General features: G+C 41.8%; 2 protein-coding genes across 2 annotated transcripts in view; one reads left to right on the top strand and one right to left on the bottom strand.

Annotated features, from left to right (window-relative positions):
* SDHD (succinate dehydrogenase complex subunit D) overlaps nucleotides 1-7,852 on the bottom strand; it is a 389,192-nt gene extending 381,340 nt beyond the window's left edge. Inside the window, exon 1 of the mRNA XM_044081087.1 lies at nucleotides 7,744-7,852. Within this exon, the coding sequence (XP_043937022.1) occupies nucleotides 7,744-7,792 (49 nt within the window). The 5' untranslated portion in view covers nucleotides 7,793-7,852. The remainder of the gene's footprint in view (nucleotides 1-7,743) is intronic.
* Nucleotides 7,853-8,042: 190 nt separating this feature from the next.
* TIMM8B (translocase of inner mitochondrial membrane 8 homolog B) overlaps nucleotides 8,043-24,488 on the top strand; it is a 41,165-nt gene continuing 24,719 nt past the window's right edge. Inside the window, exon 1 of the mRNA XM_044081088.1 lies at nucleotides 8,043-8,195. Coding sequence (XP_043937023.1) covers nucleotides 8,064-8,195 — 132 coding nt within the window. The 5' untranslated portion in view covers nucleotides 8,043-8,063. The remainder of the gene's footprint in view (nucleotides 8,196-24,488) is intronic.

The following is a 24,488-nucleotide window of genomic DNA, read 5'->3' as shown; positions in this document are numbered from 1 at the left end:
GGAGAAAGCAGTTTGGGTGACTGGAGTTCAGAAAGGTTTGAGGCACAGCAGATTAAAGTAGAATCATCTGCGTATTGCACAATTTTGATGTTGGGTAAGGCTTTGTGGAAGTCGTTAATAAAGATGTTGAATAGCACTGGGCCAAGTATGGATCCTTGGTGTACTCCAGTGGGGTTAGGAAAGAAGGCAGAGGAGCCTCTCTCCCATTTTACAGCCTGAGACCTGTCGGAAAGATAGCTAGAGAACTAGGATAAGGTATTGAGGGAGAGATTAAGATTAAAAAGACTGTTTAGGAGGTGGGTGTGGGAGATGGTATCGAATGCTTTGGATAAATCCAGTAGAACTGTAGAAACTATTTTTCCAGAGTCACAGGTGAGGTTTACAGTGTGTAGGAAGGAGAGAAGAGCAGTGATGGTACTGTGGCCAGGTCGGAAGCCATGTTGGGTAGGAGTGATTAGTTGGTGTTTGGTTAGGAATGGCATAAGCTGAAGGTGGATGCATTTTTCAAGGAGTTTAGAGACTGGGGAGAGGATAGCTATGAGGCGGAAGTTTGAAGTACTATTATTTTTGCCTCCTTTATGGAGAGGTAGAATAAAGGCGGAACGCCATAATTTAGGAACGTATGATTCCAGCATGGCTCGACTGATCAGGATACTGATGGGGAGAGCGATACCATCTGCGACTGTTTTTAGGAAGGTGGATAGGATGGTGTCAGGGGCATTGGAGCAAGGTTTTAGGTTAGACAGTAGCTTCTTTATACGAGAGGTTGAGATGGGTTTAAGGTCAAAAGAAGGAGGAGTAGGGGATGAGGAGGATTGGGTGGTTTGAGGGGGAAGGTTATTCTGGGGGAAGGACTTGGTTAGTTCTGCTACAGAGTTGGTAAAAGAAGGAATTGAATAGAGAGGCTATTTCATGGTCAGATTTGCTGGTGTCTGGGCAGGGGTTGATTTTAGTACCTGGGTTGAGAAGGGAATTAATGGAGTTCCAGAATAGTTTGGGTTTTTCTGGATTACTTAACTGAAGTTTGGTATAGTAAGACTTTTTGTCTGTAGTTATTTGTTTTTTTAACAAGGTTGCATAGTTGTTTGTATCCAAGTATAATTTCAGACTGTTTGTGTTAGATATAGGTTTTCCAGGATTTGTCTCTTTGTAGCATAAGTTTTTTGGTGTCTCTGGTTAGTCATTCGGCAGTCTTGGCTTTTACTCTTTGTTCTTATTGGAGCTAGGGAGTTCAGGATATTTAAAAAGGTTGAACTGAAAAAAACTCAACGGCTTGGTCTAGAGGAATTGTTTTTAGGGGGTTCCAGTTAGTCTTAGGGAGTCAGGGAAATTATTGGGTTAAAGATTGTGAGGTTTCTAGTCTGGATAAACAGGTATAACAGAGGAGAAGAGGGGGTAGCTCGATGGGTGAAGGTTGGTAAGTGATCTCCTAATGAGTCAGGTATGACACCGGAATTTATGACTTTGTTTGGATGGGATACTAGGATCCAGTCTAGTATGGAACCAAGGTTTGTTTTGTTAGGCCTGGTAATGGAGTTAGTTAGCTGGGTGTAATTAGATTGATGGATAAGGAGGGGTAAGGGTTGTTGATTTTATTCCAGTCGATGTTTACATCTCCAAGTATATGGGTCTCTAGCTTGATATTGGAGGACACCCAGGATAGGATTTCCTCAAGAGTACTGGTGTTATTTCCATGGGGGATGTAGAGGGAAATTATGCAAAAACTTTTGTGGTTGTTTACTTTTAGTAGGCCTATTACTAGTTCAGCATTGTTGGAGGGATGAGGTTGGGGTATGGGGTGATGGAGAGCTGGTTGGAGTAGATTAAGGCTACACCACCACCTTTTCTACTTATGTGGTCATATCTGAGGAATTGGTATCCAGGGGGAGGAATTCAGGGTTGCTGATGTGAGGTTTTAGCCATGTTTCAGAGATGGCTACAATGTTGGGCAAGTTGCGATTTAACCAACCATGAAAGTGGGTTACTTTATGTTTTAGGCTTTGGGCATTAATGGCGAGGAATTTTAGGTATTTAAGATTGGACTTATTATTGATGATAGGGGGAGCAAGGGTAAGTGTAGAATTTGGTCCTGGGTTTGGGTGCATGTCCCCAGATAAGCAGAGGTAGTTGAGGAATGGTAGAAGTAGTTTTGGATTGTTATATAGTTGAGAATAGTAGTCTATTAGTTTAGGCTTGCAGTATTTAGAGAGTGGAAGAAGTTTTATTCTGAAAAAGTGGAGAGGATGAGACTGAACTAAAGAGGAGGATATGTTATGAAAGTGTGTTCTTGAGATAAGAGGAAGAGGGTAGAGAGAGAGGGGTCTGATAGGAAGGAAGGGTGAAGATGGATGTAGGTGTAGGAGGTGGCAAGGTATAAAGGGAGTAGGAACAGGATACAGATAGATGGGATGATAATGATTGTATGGGGAGGCAAGGTAGATGATTTCTGTGAAGATTTAGTAGGGAGGAGGGTGAAGGAAAACTTTAGTGGGTGGGGAGGAGTGGTAGTGATTGGCAGGTGGAGGAAGGTAGGGGAGGAGTGGATGAGTGGGGGGGATTGGTTGGTGGAGTAGGGGAGGGATTTACAGCAGAAATAAATGTAGGAGCAGTGGGGTGGGTGGGAACTGGGGGTAGGGTATGGGAGCAGAGTGAGCCCGCAGGGCAAACGGAGCGGGAAGAGGAAGAGAAGCAGCAGAAAGAGCCAAGGAAGAGAAGCAGCAGAAGTGTATCAATGAAGCAGAGAGGAGTTCCAGGGTATTAAGGTACAGGGAAGGGACTATGTAAGAGAAACTAAGGGGCAAGCTGGGGGTTGCTAGGATAGGGGGAACAGTTTCAAACTGATCTGTTCAGAAATTGTAGAATAAAAATTAGGGGGTGGACAGTGCCACCTAGTGGGCCAAACAGTTAAGTGTAAGGGAAGACCTTAGGCACTCGAGAGGGGGGGGGTCTTGTAAATAAGAGGGGAAAAAATTAATTCTGTGGTAAGCTGCTAGCTGTATCTCACTGGGTTGGTAGACAACAGGGTAGAATGAGAGTACAGCTGTGGTTTACTATAGGGTACCATACACTTGTTTTAGCCCTTGGGAGGGATTACAGTAACACAGCAGTAATTCCTCAGTGTTTTCCAAAACTCAGTGGTGGGAAACCAGGGTCCCAAGCAGTGTACTGGGAGGCACCTGGAATGATACAGATGCAGCGGGAGTAAACTGAAATATTGCAGTACGTCACGCTAAAGGAAGGAGAAAGAGGAGAGGAGGGTATACTTAGAAGGGTGTATGCAGGAGAGAGAACAGAAGTAGGAACATTTTAACTATTGAAATAACAATAAAGCAATTGCTTAGACTGTAGACTTATTGGTACAACATAAAGTAGCAGTTAAAAATGTCAAACAAATGCTTCTAGGGTTGTTATACAAGGTAGTAGAATTTAAACAGGAGTATAAATCTATAGTAGGAACAGCACTTAAATATTCTAACAATTAACAGTATATATGTATAGATATATACATATATACACCAAGGTATCTAGATGCACAAATGTAACATTAATTGTAGCCCAGAGGGTAAAGTGGTAGATTGCAAGGCGCCAAACCAACTGTGCAGACAAGAGTCCACTTACCACCTTTACTTTCAGACAAGACATGCAATATTGGAATATTCCTAGGTTTAAGTGATAAGTGTAATGGTGAGCCTACATTGAAAAAGCATCCGGTATAACAGAGTAGAAGCTAGATGAAACCTCAGCTAAGCAGGAGTATCTCCAATTTATATTGCAGCCACGTTTTACAGTACTGCATAATGTTGTCCTGAAACCAGACATTTACCTCAGCTAAGTAGGGGACTTACCAGCATGTAATATAGCCCCATTTCACAGCACAATGCAACTGTGTCTTGTGACCAAAAGTCAGGTCAGTTTGGGTGGCTAACAGCAGACAGAATACCTCAGTTAGCAGGCAAAGTGAAACAAAAGCCTTTGGAGGTGTCTCATTGAGGAGGGCGTTTATAGGATGCAAGACGGTTTACTAAATCGGCAACGTGCTGCAGTGAATGCCGCTATGAAAGCCAGTAAACCTTGGGATATAATGCTGGGCAACTAAGGAATTTAAGGTCTCACGAAGAACGGTGACATTGAGATAGGGGCTAGCTATCAGTTTAGAACAGCGTGGACCACAGGGAGAAGCAGCAGAAAGAGCCAAGGAAGAGAAGCAGCAGAAGTGTATCAATGAAGCAGAGAGGAGTTCCAGGGTATTAAGGTACAGGGAAGGGACTATGTAAGAGAAACTAAGGGGCAAGCTGGGGGTTGCTAGGATAGGGGGAACAGTTTCAAACTGATCTGTTCAGAAATTGTAGAATAAAAATTAGGGGGTGGACAGTGCCACCTAGTGGGCCAAACAGTTAAGTGTAAGGGAAGACCTTAGGCACTCGAGAGGGGGGGGGGAGTCTTGTAAATAAGAGGGGAAAAAATTAATTCTGTGGTAAGCTGCTAGCTGTATCTCACTGGGTTGGTAGACAACAGGGTAGAATGAGAGTACAGCTGTAGTTTACTATAGGGTACCATACACTTGTTTTTAGTCCTTGGGAGGGATTACAGTAACACAGCAGTAATTCCTCAGTGTTTTCCAAAACTCAGTGGTGGGAAACCAGGGTCCCAAGCAGTGTACTGGGAGGCACCTGGAATGATACAGATGCAGCGGGAGTAAACTGAAATATTGCAGTACGTCACGCTAAAGGAAGGAGAAAGAGGAGAGGAGGGTATACTTAGAAGGGTGTATGCAGGAGAGAGAACAGAAGTAGGAACATTTTAACTATTGAAATAACAATAAAGCAATTGCTTAGACTGTAGACTTATTGGTACAACATAAAGTAGCAGTTAAAAATGTCAAACAAATGCTTCTAGGGTTGTTATACAAGGTAGTAGAATTTAAACAGGAGTATAAATCTATAGTAGGAACAGCACTTAAATATTCTAACAATTAACAGTATATATGTATAGATATATACATATATACACCAAGGTATCTAGATGCACAAATGTAACATTAATTGTAGCCCAGAGGGTAAAGTGGTAGATTGCAAGGCGGCAAACCAACTGTGCAGACAAGAGTCCACTTACCACCTTTACTTTCAGACAAGACGCATGCAATATTGGAATATTCCTAGGTTTAAGTGATAAGTGTAATGGTGAGCCTACATTGAAAAAGCATCCGGTATAACAGAGTAGAAGCTAGATGAAACCTCAGCTAAGCAGGAGTATCTCCAATTTATATTGCAGCCACGTTTTACAGTACTGCATAATGTTGTCCTGAAACCAGACATTTACCTCAGCTAAGTAGGGGACTTACCAGCATGTAATATAGCCCCATTTCACAGCACAATGCAACTGTGTCTTGTGACCAAAAGTCAGGTCAGTTTGGGTGGCTAACAGCAGACAGAATACCTCAGTTAGCAGACGCAAAGTGAAACAAAAGCCTTTGGAGGTGTCTCATTGAGGAGGGCGTTTATAGGATGCAAGACGGTTTACTAAATCGGCAACGTGCTGCAGTGAATGCCGCTATGAAAGCCAGTAAACCTTGGGATATAATGCTGGGCAACTAAGGAATTTAAGGTCTCACGAAGAACGGTGACATTGAGATAGGGGCTAGCTATCAGTTTAGAACAGCGTGGACCACAGGGAGAATGGAGCTGGAAGAGCCAAGGAAGAGGAAGAGAAGCAGCAGAAGTGCATCAGTGAAGCAGAGAGGAGTTCCAGGGTATTAAGGTACAGGGTAGGGACTATGTAAGAGAAACTAAGGGGCAAGCTGGGGGTTACTAGGATCGGGGGAACAGTTTCAAACTGTTGATCTTTTCAGCAATTGTAGAATAAAAATTAGGGGGTGGACAGTGCCACCTAGTGGGCCAAACAGTTAAGTGCAAGGGAAGACCTCAGGCACTCAAGAGGGGGGGGGGGGGGAGTCTTGTAAATAAGAGGGGAAAAATCAATTCTATGGTAGGCTGCTAGCTGTATCTCACTAGGTTGGTAGACAACAGGGTAGAATGAGAGTAGAACTATAGTTTACTATAGGGTACATACACTTGTTTTTAGTCCTTGGAAGGGATTACAGTAACAGCAGTAATTCCTCAGTGTTTTCCAAAACTCAGTGGCGGGAAACCAGGGTTCCAAGCAGTGTACTGGGAGGCACCTGGGATGGTACAGATGCAGCAGGAGTGAAACTTGTTTTTAGTCCTTGGGAGGGACTACAGTGGGAGTAAAGCAGCCTTACAACCATTTCTGAAGAAGTTCTACATGTTTTGAACGAAAGCACTTAATCTTGATAGTTAAAAAAACTATCAATTATCAAATTCAGTTATCAAATTTAGTTTTAAATACTTGTTCAGTATTGGTACGCATACTAGCGTAGATATCAAAAGTTTAATTCATCAATTATCAAATTCAAGTATCAAATTTAGTTTTGAATACTTGTTCAGTATTGGTACGCATACTAGCGTAGATATCAAAATTGTTTAATTCATCAATTATCAAATTCAATTATCAAATTTAGCTTTGAATACTTGTTCAGTATTGTTACGCATACTAGCATAGATATCAAAATTGTCAGAGAGGATTATTAAACAGAGGTTGTAGTAGACCCAATAAATTTAGTTTGGATTTGGTAACATGTGGTGAAGTGCTTGTTGGGTAGTACTTTTGCATTTGGGAGAGTAACCTAGCTATGCAGATAACTGCGGATTGCTCCAATAAAGAGATGGGGCATCTACTACCACTGGCTAAAAAGAAATGTATCATACCATCTTACAGATTGTGGTTTATCTTGCAATTACCTATCTAACCATGGTATCATATTCCTGTTAATATGTAGCTCACTAACCCTTTTTTAAGACCTGGTGATAAACACTGTCAAATGCTTACAGAAACCACATTTAATGCGTTTTGTTGACTGATCGATGCCAGTTTTTGAGAGTAGTCTTGGGGAGGAGTTGTAAATAGGTTTGGTTGGTAGAGTAGAGGATTGTAGGGCATGCAATAGTATTGCATAAACTATTTTTTTCTTGTTTTGTGACATTTATGCCTGTCAATCTCTTAGCGCAAGAAATCTGGACAAAGGTCAAAAAATAACGTTCGGACGTTGACATTACCGGCAACTTTTACATTGGCATGCATTTCTCAAAGGGTTTGTTGCCCCGATAACGGAAAAGTACCCATTTTAAATACATACACACGCACATTCTTTCTTAATCACTTGCAAAAATGGAGGATGGGTTACAAATACTAGTACTTGTCAGTCAAAAAGTTAGTACAAAGTTAAGACGCACACATACTCAACTACAAGTCTACAACTATTAACTATAGTGCTCTCTAAGCTATCACAAAATAGCAAATGTTAGAAAGAACTATGTCACAGTCTAAATATGCAAGCTATGCTAAAGATGAATAGTGTTGTAACCGTCCAATCTCGCAGTACAATTGTACAAGTCCTAATAATGTAATGTAGCGGCTATTTATGCATTTGACTAGCTACGCAAAGTATGTTGCTTTCCTCATGATTCAACCACACAATTAATGAAATTGCAGAGACGGGTTATTGGATTCTAGCTCCCTTATTCGTCAGTATAAAAAAATGACAAGGTCTTGTGATTCGTATAATCATGCCTCGCTTCTCATAAATAAGAGATTTGTATCCAGAAAGAACATTCATGAAAGATAACCACGCCGTCATAAATCCATACATCCTACAAAGTAACTCACGTTTAACCCCCCTTGCGTAGAGTGAACTCAACCTAACGAGAGAAGCCATACTGCGCTGATTTTTCCCCAAGGTCGCCAGCCGTATAACCCGGAAATATTACTTTCTCTTGTCTTGTCTACGTTATGTACCGTTTAATAGAGGCGGATCTTTACACTACAAGTGTAGTACATTGGCCCTGTTTTTGATTACTACAGCTCCTCCCCTTTTGTTGTTAACAAGTTGTTGTAAATGTATTCCCGCACGATACCACTCCAAGTAAAAAGTAGCTATTTACGGTAGAAGGCGTACGTTTGTCGCTGAGGCAACTTAGTTAATTGAAATGGCAGAGTACAGGCCGGAGACAGATTTTTACTCTTCTGGTATTAGTGGGGATGTTTCTGAGAAGGCACAGATGGCGGAATTACAGACGATGATGGCTGTTGAACAGAAGAAAGCGCAGTTCATGGCACAGGTCTTGTTAGACATAATATTTAATATTTTTTATGCTTGTAGCCTAGTAAATGCTGTTCTGGGATCGTGCCCGTGGTAAGAAAACAGGATGGGCCAATACTTTATATAGCCCGTAGATCTCAGCGAATCGAGGACAAATCCAGAAATTGTCACGGTCACTTTTAAAACGTTTGTACTGTTAACTTAGTAGGTGACAGACAAACAGAATGTAAATTGATTCAGTATAACTGTAATTATTTTTTTTTTATGTAATAAGTATAATTGCCCATTTTTTTCTCCAAAATTCACTGGTATAGGAGGGTTTAACGGGGATAGAGCTACAATTTAAGTATAAATTTGGTACAGTTGGGAAGTATGCTTTATCCTAGTTATTTAAGCCGTAAGGATGACACGCTACAGATCATATGAAGTTACTAGACTAATGGCCTTGGGGCCCTTACAAGCCTAGCCAAGTTCTACCCTTATTTCCATGATCAGCACCTAATCCCTGTGTCCAGTAGGGACACAGGTGGAACCCCTGTGGTGATTTTTATAGTTACCCATCCAGTCGTCCAGATTGTGTTTGAAGAGTGCTAATGAGGTGCTGTGTTTGACATAAAGTGAGAGTCTGCTCCAAAGGTGTGTTAATCTCTGGGAGACAAATCTGTCCCTTCAGCAGGTTCTATTGTCACATACCAGGTTAAGGTCTTTAGACCGAGTAAACTAGAGTTGTGTAAAATCTTACCAAAACAGTAGATGTCCTTGTCTTCACTGTTGCAGTATTCATTACTATATGGGATTCCTATCCGTGAAGCCCGTTGTCCGGACAGTCTACCAAAGTTCTTTAAGGTACATACACACTCCTCACGTAGCATAGGCAAAAAGGTGATGTACAGGCATACCATCCTCAGAACTGATTGCCCCTATAGAAGTAGCAGTCAAAGGAAAACCAAAGAGCACCTGCACATCCAGGAAGGAAAAAAAAAGACTAATGGAGGGAGGGATTCAGTACTGCAGCGGCAAAGGCTAGGACATCTGCTGTTTACACAACTGTACCATGTCCTTACATTCACTGCTGCAGTATCCATTACTGTATGGGAGAGTGCCAAAGCTCAAGAAGAAACTTGGGAGGAGGAAACAGCAGTAGAGCCTTCTAAGAAGCCACGAAGAATGGCATTAGCAAAACCAGCTGTAGCTCTGGAGATTCCATCTAACTTGTAATGTTTGGTAAAGCTAGGCACAGAAGTCTGGGTAGCTGTTTCAAGAATAGAATTAGTGCCTGAACTCTTGGGGGGAAAAAAGCACCAGAAGAAGCCATAACTCTAGTAGAATGATCCTTTACAGAAGCAGGAAGGCTGTTGCCATGAAAAGTATAACAAAAAGAAATAGCCTTTGAAATCCAAGCAGAGATAGTTTGCTTGGAAACTGCCAATCCTAAAGACCTAGGATGAAAGGAAACAAACAACTGATCAGATTTTCTGATAGCTTTAGTGTTATCCAAATAAAATCTGAAATGTCTGTGCATGTCTAAGGTATGCAGTACCCTCTCACTGTCAGTTTGCGGAGAGGGAGGAAAAAAAGTAGACCGATTAATAGACTGATTGACAACCCATTTAACCACCTTGGGCATAAAAGGATTAGTATGCAAGGACACCTTGTCCTCATGAAATATCAAAAAAGGTGGACAAGCCATAAGGGTTTGCAACTCTGTCACCCGTCTGGCAGAATAAGAGCTAACAAAAGAACGGTCTTCCAAGAACAATATTGCAAGGAAGCTGAAACAGCAGGCTCAAAAGGAGCCTGAGTCAGTTTCTCCAGACCAAAATTAAGATCCCAGGGAGGAGGAACAGGCTTCCTGTGAGGGCTAATATTAAGGACGCCTTTAAGAAATTGCTTTGCCTCAAATCTAGAAACTAATGGGGAAGATAAAGGTAGACAAGCAGAAAGAGCTGATAAGTGGGCCTTTATAGAATAATAGGCCAAACCAGCATTGAGCAACTCGCACAAATAAGAGAACCAAAGAAACCTCCACAATGTGCGTCCAGGTCACGGGAAAGACACCAAATAGAAAACTTCTTCCACTTAGATAAGTAGGGTTTCCTAGTAGTAGGTTTCCTGGCCTCCTGCAGCATGTCATCAGAAAAAAGGTGTTTATGAGAGATAAAAACTTTGTCACCCACAGTGTCAGTTGAAGCGTGGGCAGGTAGGGATGGATGAGAGATCCCTTGTCTTGTGTGAGTAGATCCACCCTGTGAGGTAACTTGTGCTGATTGCCCTTGACTAGATGCAGAAGTAGAGGGAACCATTGCTGTAGCAGCCAAAAGGGTGTCACCAAGGAGATTTTTGGGAGCATCCTGTTGAATCCAAGAAATTGAGAGGGCGTCCACCTTCCATACCAGAGGACCTGGGACTTTTGCACAGAACAGAGGAAGTTGTCTGTTCAGAGGGAGCAACTGATCTACTTGAGGAGTACCCCACCTGGTGAACAGTGTCCAGAAACACATCCCTGTGAAGCATCCATTCGTGGGATTGAGTGAAGGACGCATCCATTCGAGGGATTGAGAGAAGGACCTGCTCAGATTGTCTGCCACAATGTACACTGATCTGAAAGAATATAACCTGCGAATATAACCTGCCTGTTGCAAAAAAAAAAAAAAAAAAAAAAGAGTAAAATCCCATGACTGGAGGAACTCCCTGGTCAACCTCAGTAAGAAGCTGAGGTCCCTCATAAAATCCTCCAAAGCTAGTTACGAAAACAAAATTGCCACTGACTCTAAAGACAACCACAAAGCATTCTATAGCTATGTCAAGAATGTAAATGAGAACACTCAGATCTGCTCTGAGTTATAGCACAATGGCACTAAATATATAGAACCAACTGATATTGCCAACATCCTAGCAGATAGGTTCAGTGCTAACTTTACCCCCCTCTCACTCCCTAGAGGGCCCATCTCTATACCGGAAGAATGCAAAGTTCCTATAATCACGGCTGCACAGGTAAAAAAACACTCCAAAGCCAAGAACACAGCATCCATGGGACCTGACAATATCCCAGGTTGCGTTCTACACAAACTACAGAATGAACTGGCACCCTACCTAAGTACCATATTCAATCATAGCCTCACCTCAGGCTTTGTACCCACTGAATGGCGCACCGCGACAGTTATCCCACTCCACAAAGGGGGAGCCACGACAGACCCTGGGAGCTACTGCCCCATTAGCCTGACGAGCCTGGTCTGCAAGGCCATGGAACGTATCATTGTGGAACTCGTAAACAAAGACATTGGTAATCTCCAAACTCTGGACCCTACCCAGTTTGGATTTGTAAAAGGCAGATCATGTCTCCTAAACCTGATTGACTTCTTTGAAGCAGTCACCAAAGCCATAAATGAGGGTAAAATGGTTCACACAGCTTATCTAGATCTCGCCAAGGCTTTCAACACCATCCCCCACTCTGGAATTATAGATAAGCTCACTAAACTAGGTATAAATCCCTATGTCACAAGATGGGTTGCCAACTGGCTCACGGACAGAACCCACACCGTGAAAGTAGCGGATTCCAAATCAAACATCAGACTGGTGACAAGTGGAGTACCACAGGGTTCAGTCCTGGGTCCTCTCCTGTTTGGTATCTACTTCTCTGAACTGCAGGCCAACACAGAAGGTCTTTGGCTAAAAGTTTGCAGATGACTGCAAACTAGGAGCCATAATCGAAACCCCTAACGATGTGGACAAACTACAAAAGGGCCTCACTGAGACCGATACCTGGTGTCAAAGCCATGGCCTGAAGCTCGGTGCCAAATAAAAACTCTGTACCCATGAACTGCCACATAGCTGGTAGTCTACTTAATGCCGAAAATGTGATGAGACCTTGGGACACAGGTGGACAGTTAGTCTCTCCTTTGATAATCACATTGCCACAGTGGTCAGGAAATCCTTCTACGTGGCTCATCTCATCACAAAAGTATTCTCATCCAGAAAAAAAAGAGGTCATTGTTCCACTCTACTCATCACTCATTAGACCCATTATAGAGTACAATGCCCCTTTTGGTATGTACCTCACAAGACATCAACAATTGGAAAGACCACAGAAATACCTCACAAAGAGGATTACTGGCCTCAAACAGATGCTCTATGTAGACCGTCTCAAAAAACTACAGCTTTACTCCATCGCATATCGCCTACTCGGGGGCGATCTCTGCCTAACATACAGAGGTATGTCAAACCCAGAGCTGTTGGACAGGCTCCACTTAAAAAAAATCCCAATCCTCCGAGCTACACGCTCTAGGGACCTAAACCTTGTCACCACAATAAACAGAACATGCTGGAGGGATAGATTCCTGTTCCAGAGACTTCCCATACTCTGGAACAGACTACCTATCTATGTCAAACAGAGCTCCTCATTAGCACTCTTCAAGAAAAATCTTGATGATTGGATGGGAAATGGGAAATTCACCACAGGGATCACTTCTGTGGCTCTGCTCAACAGGGGCACAGGAAAATAATTTTCTTGGGTGGCGAAAGCCAGGGTAAATTTTTTTGGCTAGGCTTGTATAGGCCCTAGGGCCGATAGCCTAGTTATGTACCTATGAACCTATAAGAGTCACTTGATACTTGACTGCCAGATCCCATACCAGAAGTGCCAGCCGTCAAAGAAGGTAAGATCTTGTTCCCCCCTATTTGTTGATGTACCACATAACTGTGATATTCTCCATGAATACCTTGATAGGCCCAGGAGAGAAAAGAGGATGAAAGGCCTGAAGAGCCAGCGTAAGAGTTTACATCTCTGACGTTGATGTGCTGCTCCTGCTGGTGAGGTGACCACACTTCCTGAACCTTCAGGGAGCCAAACATTGTTCTCCATCCCACATCTGAAGGGTCTGTGAACAGGTCCTGAGAGGGAAGAGGAGGATGAAAAGAGAGCCCTGGTTTCAGAGACAACTGCTGAATCCATCACAGAAGTTCCCTGTTGATACAAGGAAGAAGAGGAACTGTAAAGTTTATTGGATGCACATGTTGACGCCACACCGACTTCAGAAACCACTGGAACGTCTTATGTGAAGTTTAGTTAGAGAAAGCATCGGAATGGTGGAAGCCATGAACCCCTGAGCTCTGAGAAACTCCCTGGCTGTAATGGAGGCCAGGGGAAGAAGAGTTGTGAAAGTAAGAAATGAGAATTAAGGCCTTTGGAGGTGGCAGGAATGCCAGAATTGGCACCATCTGAATCCTGCAACCTAGAAAGACATGATCCTGAGGAATCGGGGAAGACTTGTTGAAATTTATTGTGAACACCAGACTTTGAAGAAGAGACACTGTAAGACAAATGTTTTGCAAAAGGATCTCTGGTGAGGATGCCTGAATTAATAGGTCATCCAAGTAAGGAAAAATTTGGATCCCTTGAAGCCTGCAGAAACTATCACATGAGTGAGGCGTTTGGTGGACACCCTTGGGGCAGTAGAAAGGGCAAAGCACAGAACTGAAAATGCCAGGAAACAACAGAGAAATGCAAAAACCTTCTGAAAAGAGGATGCATCGGAATATGGAGAATAAGCATTCCTTGAAATCCAAAAACACCAGTAAGGCCTGAGGTAGCAAGAGAGGAAAAAGGGTCTGAAGGGACAACATCCAAAAAGGTAGGCACCTTCAGAAAGGTGGTAGATGAGAGAGAGGTCTAGAATCTGTCTCCAAGTACCTTCTTTTCTGGGCACTAGAAACATTCTTGAATAAAACCCCTTCCCCCTTTGGGACACCGGCACCTCTTGAATAGTACCACGAGATAAGAGCTCGGAGAACATCTGGAAGAAAAGGAAGTTGTTCCCAAGGAGGCTGAGGAATACCCATAAAAGGAGGATGGGAATTCCACACCATGAAGTACCCCTGATGAACGATTGACAGAACCCAAGAATTCTGGGTGATTCAAAGCCAAATAGGAAGAGAAGGAGGAATGTGGCTGGGAACAGCTGAATAATCAGACAGCATCTGATTTATAAGGAAAGGAAGGCTTTTGAGAATCCCTGCAGTCTGAGTGGCCTTAGCAGAAGGACCCCATTTACAACCCTTTTTACCTTAGCAGGAGGGTGATATTTCCTATGAACAAAAGCTGGCTTAGAAGGGCAGTTTCTCTGAAATTTAGGCACAAGAGAAACTGACATGCTTACTCTCCTGTAATGCCTTCCCCTTGTCCTGAAGAGACTTAAACCAGCAGCTGCTTCCCCAGAGAATCCAGCAACTTAGTCTTAATATTACTAGATAAATGTTGAAGCCTAAGCCAAGTATGCCTCCTCAGTACTGAACCAAAAGCAGCAACCCTAGAAGAGGCATCCGCTGCATCTACATCTGATAGAATGGTAAACTACATGAGAGGAAGTCCCTAGCAAGTAAAGGGCAGAAGATTTACCGTCAAAGTCTGGAAGATTCAGAAAAAAGCTGACAAGCCTGAGAAAGAAGAGCCAACACATCCCTAGATATATGGGTCTGATAATACCCCTAAAAGCTAGGGTAGCAGAAGTATAAACATTAGCTTGTCCATGGTTCTGCTGTCCTTGTCAGAAGGCAGTAACTTTTACGAAGGAAGCAATTGAGACTGCTTATCAGAGGTACAGACACCAGATAGGGATCATCAGTAGGACATTTGAACAAAAAGAAACAGTCCTCAGGCACAGACCTCTTGGCAAGAGAGGGCAGAGAATCAGGGGCTTTAGAGGCATTAGAAAAAACATCTAGTAAAGCAGGCAATACAGGAGGAATAGCCGCAGGTTTAGGAGATTCCATCTGCAGTAACTCATAGTATCTCTTATGGACATCCGAAACCCGGACACAATCCCACTTAATAAATTCCATCATCCTAGAGATCGTGTCTCCAAAGGAAATTTTCTCAGAAGGAGTGTCTGGACTATTAGACTCCTTCTCCTCAGACCCGTAGTTTAAAGGAGAAGGAATCTGTGTAGATTAAGTAACCTTTTCCTCAGAGGAATTTTATTCCCTGTGCCTTTTAGGTGAAGAAAAAGGCCAAGGAGGAGCAGGAACCCACACCCCTTGAGGAGTCCTTAACGACAGTAAGGCATTAAATAACCCCCGAGTTAAGGCCTGCCACTTACTTTATGGGCCCCTAGGAGCAGAAAAAACATGTCTAGTTTTCTGTTTCGTTTTTAATGGGATGTCCGTCCTAGAAAACTGAGAGGGCCTTGGACTCGACTGCAGTCCACAACCATGGTAGGAACTTCGTTCCTAATTACAAACTATGAAACAATCCACGCCGTGGTTCCCCCTGAACACCCAAAAGCAGATGCTTGCAAAGCCTATTCGGGCGTGCAGCCTGCCAGATCCTTTCCTTGCCAGCCTCCAACTTGGACCCTCTGGGCAGGAGGTTTCATCCTTTGTAGCTTTAGCAAGCAGCATAAGATGCTGGTTCTCAAGATACAGTGAAAGGGAAGAAAGCCTACTACAAAGGGTTTTTGGGACTAATCCCTGACAAATAGAACAAGACATACAGTCATGAGAAGTTCCTAGGCAAGGAAAGGCACTTATTGTGGTGGTCTTTATGGGGAATCTGTCTCCAACACTGGCAGTTACCCTTCCTGGATGGCAACCCCCCCCCCCCCAAACCATACCAAAAAATGAGTAAAGGAACAAAAACCTCAACTGGTTATTTATCTGCAACAGTGAAGACTTCAGCAAACTGGAGTTCCAATAAACAAAAAAAAAACAGATGGAGGCAAACAGACTGACAGTTAAAAACAGCATTTGGGCTTGCGGCAAAGACATTCTTAGGATGGTATGCCTGAATGTCACCTGTATGCCTTACGCTATGCGTGGCTTGTGTAAGTACGTTCAGCGTACCTTAAAGCAATAGTAGCTTGGCTGGACAACGGGCTTCACAGCAGGGAATCCCATATAGTTATGAATACTGCAGTGGTGAATGTAAGGGCATCACTTGACTTGGGGATATGCAGCGTTTCCAATAAAGCAGGGTCAGAGATTGCCTTATATGCAAGGCAGAGACTGCCTTTGAGTAGTCTGTGTGAAACTGAATAAAGTGACAGTGATTTCAGATGATCCACATAGGACAGATGCTGAAGACCTTCAGTTTTCCTTGTGAGGAACCTTTGTGGTTTCTCCAGTTGCTCCAGGTGCTTGGAAAGGTACATACCAAAAGGGACATCATACTCACTCAAGTATTGGCCTGATGTGGGAAGAGTACAGGGAGGTTATAACTTTTTTTCTGGAGGCAATGCCCTTACTTATGAGATGAGCAGTGTAGAATGCCCTTATTACAACTATGGAGACATTGTGATCAAAGCTAAGATTGCTGTCAACCTATGGGCCCAAGTCTGTCACCACTGAGTTCATACTTTGGGTGTTGCTATTGATGTGGAGCATCGCTGTTACCGAAAAAGGATGATACATTTTTTGCATTGAGTTTAAGGCCATGATTTTGGCACCAATCATTTGTTTATGTAAGACTCTCTTGTAGGATGTTGACATCATTTGGAGATTTTATGACCGCTCCCAGTTTGCAGTCATCAGCAAACTTTGTCAGCCACAGACCTTTAGTTTTTGCTTGTACTTCTGATAATTAGATTCCAGGACTGATCCATGTGAAACACCACTGGTTACAGAGGTGGATTCCTTTATTTTTAACTAATATATATATATATCAGTGAGCCAGTTAGAGACCCATCTAACAATATAAGGGTTGATGCCTAGCTGGGTGAGATTGTCACTGATGCCCGAGTGGGGGATAGTGTCAAAAGCCTTGCCTAAGTCTAGGTAGGCTTTATACAAAGATTTCCCCTCATGCAGGGCGTTGGGGATGGCCTTGAATTCCAAACTGAATAGGGTCAAATGTTTGGTATGGTTTTGTTAAGATCCATGGTGATTCGATCCACAGCCTTGCAAATAAGGCTAGTCACTCGAATAGGTCTGTAGTTCCCAGGGTCATTTGAAGTACCACCTTTGTGCAAGGGAATAACGGTAGCCATTTTCCATTCAGCTGGGACAAAGCTGGTGTTTAGACTCTAATTAAAAAGAGTACCCAATGGTGTTGCTAATTCTTGTTGGAGCCCGTGTAGGAAGCAGCCTGGAATGTTAGGTCCCATAGATGTTGTGTATTTGGCCTTAGAGAGGGTGTTTACAACCTGCTCTTTAGAGGTACAAGGTAGGGGGCAGGTGCTAGGGATGTTATGGGGTACGTGTGGCGGGGGACAGGGGAGTGAAGTTTTCACAGAACCTGTCAACCAGCAGGTTAGCTGTGTCCACTGGCTTAGTATATGTGGTATTAACTACCAGTTCAGCACAAATCAGGGCCTTTCCTTTTAGGCTACATATGTAACTAAAAAATGCCTTATGGTTGTTCTTAGTTGAGGAAGCTAAGCTGGATTCATAGTTTCATTTGGAGGACTTCACAAGGTCTTATTTGCTTGTTTAAACTGAGGATGGAGTGTTTGCAGTTCATAAGGGCTCGCTCCCTCTTACTCTTAGACAGCAATTTTTTCCTCTTATTGTAAAGCCTGTTAATGGCAGTTGTCCACCAGGCAGGTTTGCTCTTCCTTGAGGAGCTTGTTTTGGTCCTATCCGGTACATCCTAGTCAATGCAGTTATAAAGTTGTTTGTATAAAGCATTAGTGTAGAACTCTGCATAGTTGCCAATTCCATCTGAGGGTTAGGGTGCAATGAACCAATTTATACTATCCCATAAGAGGTTATAATCTGCTTTGGAGAAGTGTTTTAGTGTAGTTGTTAACAGGGGTGGGGTCTCTGGTGTGATAGTTACCTCTATTGACACTGATTTGTGGTCAGATGTCACCAGGTAAGACCTCACAATAGGGGTGCTGCAGTGGTCCCCCATATTGGTAAGCACCAGATCCAGGATGTTGGCACCCCTTGTGGGGGTGACAGCCAGCTGGTCCAGGGTGCTGGAGTTAACAAAGTTAAGGAACCCTTGGGCAAGTGAGTTTTGAGTACGACTAATTTACCCATAGTTGTCACCCAAAACCGCAGTGTTCAGATGTATCTTGATAGTCAAGTAGATCCAAATCGGCAAAGTAGATGTCCTGATACATAGAGGGGGTCCTGTAGCTGGCAATGACTTAATAGGTGTCCTACCAACAGTTTGTGTGCCTGAAATATCTCTAGGGAATCATACTGTTAACCAATCTGGAGGTGTATTTATCTTTAATGAATATTGATAAACCACCTCCTTTAATTTTCACGCCTTCACTTTGTGGTCTGAACGTGTGGAAGGAAGTGTAACCCAGTATGACATGGGTGCTCTCAACAGCCTTGAACCAGGTTTCCATGACTGCAGAAATGTCTGCGTCTTCAAGGTGAGGACTGCTTCTAGTGAGTGCAGTTTTATGTTAAGACTCCTAACGTTTAGCAATATAACCTTGAGATGCTTGTTTCTTGTGTATTTCTAGCTAGAGTAGCCCAAAAGCTCTCCACTCTCCCTGTACAGTGGACTACCCGTGTTCTCCTTGCATAGTTTTCAGTATTATGAATGTACCCATAAAGGCTGAAAAGGCCAGGAATTTTCAGAAGCCTTATAGCTAAACACTGGTATGGCCTGAAGGGGTTATTTGCATATATTTTATGGATCTCCATTATAATACCTTTAAGTTATTGCACAGTGACGACTCTAGCATGGCTGGGTCATACAGTTTTTAGTGACTGCTTTGTCTGTGTGACCTTTTTACCTCTTGGTTTGGCTAATTCAGAAATCATGGGAAAAAGCTCCAAATATGGGAAGCTGCTAAGATATTGGTACTAGTCACTGGGAGAGTAGATGGAGTAAGACTGTATGTTTTAGTAGGTTTCTTCTGAAGTGCAAGACCTCTATAAATGTGTTACATTATTCAAAGGTTGTAGTTCTCACTGATTTGTCACAAGTACAAATGTTATGAGGAAGAGAACAAAATTTGAGGCAAAATTTTGGGTCATTAAAGTTGGGGACAATATAGAGGTTTAAGGCTGCATGTTCAGCGCTTATTTCAGGATCTGCCAAATTCTAGATGCTTTGCTTCCCCAGTAGCCACAGGTTTCTGGTTTACGCTAAACTCCTTTGCTGTCCCCCCACATAATCACTTATTTTGTATGTAGTGTTTTATCATAAACCAAGAATTAAAATTGGACGCAGAAATTGTTAGAATAGAAGATTTTGTTTGATAGTTTTTCACATAAAGACGGACTGTGTATCAAGTTATTATTGTCAGATTATTTTATCTTTAAGTTTTAATTTCTCTTCCTAAAGCTGAGACATTGTGCTGTGCTAGGCAAAAGCATCCTTAAAAATTAAATTGTATACAATTTCTTATGTGGTGCATGCCAGTTTATTTCAGGGTGTATATGTTGTATTGTAGTTTGAACAAAATCTCAGTGTTGTATACCAGTAAGCCTTTGTGAAGGGAAGGCAAGTGGATTATACTTGGTGATATATATACACAGTCATACATACATACACTCTATAGGGACTGGGAGGCAGATGTATTTTATTTCACTTTACCTTCTTCTACAGCCTTGCTTGGCAGTCATAGGTCTTCTTTTACGCAGTCTGTCCATCTCCTTGCTGCATGTTCTCGTTTCCTCTTGCCTTCTTCCCATTGCTCCAAAATCTCCTTCACCATATTCTCTTCTACTTCCTTACACATTTGCCTGAACTACCATAATCTGTGCTTTTTGACGTTCTCTGCATTTGGTGCTACTGTGGCATCTGTTGTGATGTAATAATTTCTTCATTTATCCCACAGTGTGCATCCTACCACACATCTAAGGTACTTCATCTGCTCCGCCTTCACTGCCCATGTTTCTGTACCATACAGGAGTACTGATCACACTACTGTTTTGTACACCTTCATGTTTAGCTGCTTTTATATTTTTCTGTCACACACTCCCCTTGACACACTGTTCCACTTGGCTACAGCCTCTGATTCCCGGTTTGACTTCCTTTTTCAGACTTCACTTCTCCTTAGCCACCCCTGTCAGATACCTGAAGCTGTTAACTTGTTCCACTGTTTTCCCTTCTGTCTCAGTTCTCAGCTTCTTCTAATTTTTGCCTTTTGGTACCACTACAGTTATATTGTCTGCCGTCTGGTTCATCCCACATGCCTTCAGTTTTGCATTCCATTCCCCTATTTACTGAAGTTCCTGTTCAGAGTTTTCTTATAGCTTTGTTGATCTGTCTCCTCCATCATGTTTGCTAATTTAGTCCATCAGCAAAATGAATAGCAGTGGGCTCAGATGAACTTTGATACACTTTCACTATGGATCTGAACACTGTTCCTACTTGTGTCTTTTTGTCTTTGTACACAGCCTGTACTAATTCTACCCATGATTCCAGGATTTTGAACCATCACAGAACTGTCAGAATTCATCAAGCATAACCTGCTTTTGACAGTGAAGGATCTAGAAGAAAATAGTGGGGAGAGGGACCTAGCCTGATAATTTATCAGCACTTCAGGGAGCAAACTTTGTTTCTTGCAAGGAGGGAGGCATGTAACCCACTGTATGCATCATTTTTGGGGTGGGGGGGGTTGACAGAGGACACATACTACCTTATCTCAGTATACTTTATTTGTTGCACTAGGTCCTTAAGGTTGTAATGCATTTTGTGGATGTTTGGTTCCTGATTTTTGCCAGAATGCAGAAGGAAATCCAGCATGCAGATAAAATCTTATAACACGCCACACAAGTTCACAAGTTTTCGGTGTGGATTGGTTGGAATTGCTACCTTGATTGCCAGGTATTCAAATTTAAAAAGAAGTGAAAAAATCGGTGATTGACACAAAATGCAAACAGTAGCTCCTGACACATGCAGTACATGAAACGTGTACTTGTATGAATGTTGTAAGCTTTCAGAATTGTAGCATTTATGAACAAAATTTTGAATCTTCTATTACACCCATAACTAGTAAATAACTTGGTTGCATTAAGCATCCCTTTGTCTGCTTGGATTACGTGTGAGTGTAGGTTGCATTAACCACATTAGTGCTTACCATTGGGTCCACTTCTATATCTCGAAGTACTGAAATCTTGAATTTCACTTCACAGCATCGAAACCCCAAAGTCGCGAAACTTAAAATATCGTAAAGTAATAAACGCAAACAAAATCCAAACTTCCCCAAAAAACACACACAAACTCTACATAATTCGACCAGACATTTTATGCAGGGGGGTAAGCCCCCCACTAGTTATATATAACAATTCTGAGGTCATACTAACTCAAAAAAAAAACCTAGAATAACACAAACCTACTCTTTAATTGCCATACACTGCCATTGCAAACAGTCATATTTACACTCACTAATAACAAGCACACATACTACATGTACAAAAATCACCACATCTGACACACACACACACACACACACACACACACACACACACACACACACACACACACACACACACACAACACACCCTTGCCTGCCTACCCCTAAAACTCCCCACAAACATCTAAACCAAAATACCGTCTACCCAAACCCTTAAAATTCAACACCTACCTAAATTCCCGGACGTAAATGAACATTGACTGCCATATCACGATATCCTTAGAGACGGTACACAATACAGTACACACCAAACCAAACTAAACCTGTTTGGCATTCGGTAAACTGAGATTCGACAAACTGCACTTTCGACATTATGATCTCAAACTACTGAAATTCGAGATTTCAGTATTTCGAGATATAGAAGTGGATCCTTACCATTATAGTTGCACAAAATAAGCATCACACTGTCCACAGCAATGACCCACTTCCATTATGGAAGCTGTCACACACATACACACACCTTCTCTAAGAAATACAATTTCTGTGTCAACATCTGACTATAAATGAACATTCCCAGTTATGAGTTTGTGCATTATATGCCTTCACCATGCAATTATGTTCTGTAATTGTACTATAACCATCTCTTATAACATTATTTTTGTCATACTTATAAAGCAGGCAGAAGTTGCAGCAAAAATTTAAAAAAAAAACCTCAGACTTGTAATTTTCCTGTTATACGTAGAATGCAGTCTTCCCATTATACACGGTGTGCAGTAACTGTTTTGTAGTGGTGGTTCACCCTGAAGGATGCATGTCAGCAAACGGTTAATGAGGGTAACTTTGAACAGGGTATGTGGAAGTGTCGGAAGTCTTGACAGAGATAGGGCAGCAAGATGCAGTTTGCAAAGACTTAGGGCAGCAAGATGCGGTCTGCAAAGATGGAAGAATAAATGATATGTGCCCATTCAGTTATTTTAATCCTTTTTTTTTTTTAATGTTTGCTATTTAATAATGCAAATGGATTAACTGGGACAGTAGTTTTAAATAAGTGCTCAGTAAGGTTATTCATTAATATGTGCACATAATTTATACTGCCATTTCAAAATTTATTTCATTTTTTAAAGATGCTAGAAAAAGTACTCTATATTCATTCAGTTTTATATTCATATAGTTATTACTGTAGGAGCTTGACCTATACAGATGTGACACTGGAAGGCAGGTCTGCCAAGAGGGTGGAGACTGGATTTGCAATAGTGAATCCTGTGGGGGTACGTAAAATTTCGCACATAGTCATGTTTTTAACTGATCCCATGTTGTCTAAAAAATTCTCTTGACTCTCAGTTCTTTTGCCTGTCTAAACGTTTACCTAAATTCAGTTTAGTGCGTGTGACTGAAAAAGAGATGTCGCAGTCTAGACACTGCTTAGTTTTGGTAATTAAGATTAAAAAATATGTAAGGAGACTCTAGAAAACACCATTAGAGTGCATTCTGTAATGTATTTGCCTGTGTTACAAGTGATAATTCTATAAAGGTGGGGGGGGGGGTACATGCTGTAAAATCAAACCTGTCAACATACTAAGTCACCGTTAAGTATCTGAACCATGGGCGAGTTAAACTGGAGCAGGAACTGCAGAACATTTATGTGATAACTCTTGAACTGTGTGTGTGTGTGTGTGTGTGTGTGTGTGTGTGTGTGTGTGTGTGTGTGTGTGTGTGTGGATACAGATTTTTGGGTGCTTTAATGGTATGACATGGAGTAAAGTGGTAGCCTTGTTAGAATCTGAAGATCTGAACTCTTTGGTGAGTTTTAAAAGTTAGGAACTATTCTAAGAATCTGCAAAAATATGATACTGTGCATAGAGTTATTCCCAGAAAACTGGAGAGGTATCCTGAGTTTTAGAACCATTGGGCATTGACATTGCCTTTTGTTTGCTATAGTGATAAATCTGTACAGATTTTTTTTTTAGGTTTGTAGTTTTTGTAGGTTCCATGAGAATATGGAGCTAGTATCAGAAATGCCATATTTCAGATTTTGAAATAGCAAGTCCTTCCTTATGTAATAATTTACCTTTTTAGTGAATTGTTGACTTTGTGACATTTGCAGTAACACCTTAATCTTGTCACTTAGCTTGTATGTACAAGTTGAGTACCAGATTTTGTGGGTTGAAACACATTTTCTATGAGAATTATTATTTTTGATCATGTTAAGGCATTTTTTGATTGCAGAAAAGGCGTGTTTTTGTTTTTTGAGGTTGTTGATGATTATGCCCATTTCATCTAAGAATGACACAGTTGTGCAAGCTGCTTGATGGATTTTTCTGATTACCTGAGCGGTATTTATTGATGCCCAGATTGCCATGTGTGTATACTAACATATTTTATTGTTTTGAGAAGTAGAACGTATGTTATTGTGTAAACATAAGAATGTAAATTAAAGACTAATGGTCCATGGACTTCCATGTGGTTCACCAGACCTTGTACACTGTAGTTAAGACAGGCTATGATTAGTGGCTACCTTGAAATTTTTGTTGCTAAAAAAAAAAACTGTAGCCAGATAAATAGGAAGGGTGAATGAACTAAGGCCACAGAATGAAACTTCTTCTTTTATTAAAAGATAATTATTGATATTCATAGACACAGCACACAACAGGTGTACACACCCCTCTACAAACTGATTTTATACACTACCATTCTGGATCCTGACTGTAGTCCCTAACAGCAGTGTACAAAAGTCCACTTCTGACTGAGCTTTACACAATAATTTACACAGTGGTGTACAGTGTTCCTTTTTAGCCAGTGCATCCATACACCCCCCACAGATGCTCTATTGAGCAGTAAATAATGCGCACATGCAAAAGTATGCTTTTCATACTTTTGTATGTAGGTGTCCTGTGGTACACAGTGCTCTGTTGTCCTGCCTGACTGATTTTTATACAAAAAAAAAAAAAAAAACAATAATTAGGCATGACAGCAGAGCCAGGCTTGATAGGATTTGGTGCTGTGCAAGCTCCCATTGGTAGGAGTTTATGGGTGTCACTCAGGGGAGGATA

The sequence above is a fragment of the Protopterus annectens genome, chromosome 8.part0 (assembly GCF_019279795.1).
Source record: "Protopterus annectens isolate FY-2018-M chromosome 8.part0, PAN1.0, whole genome shotgun sequence".
Lineage (NCBI taxonomy): Eukaryota > Metazoa > Chordata > Ceratodontiformes > Protopteridae > Protopterus > Protopterus annectens.
Note: the sequence above shows the minus strand (reverse complement) of the source record. Positions and strands in the feature narration are given on the sequence as shown.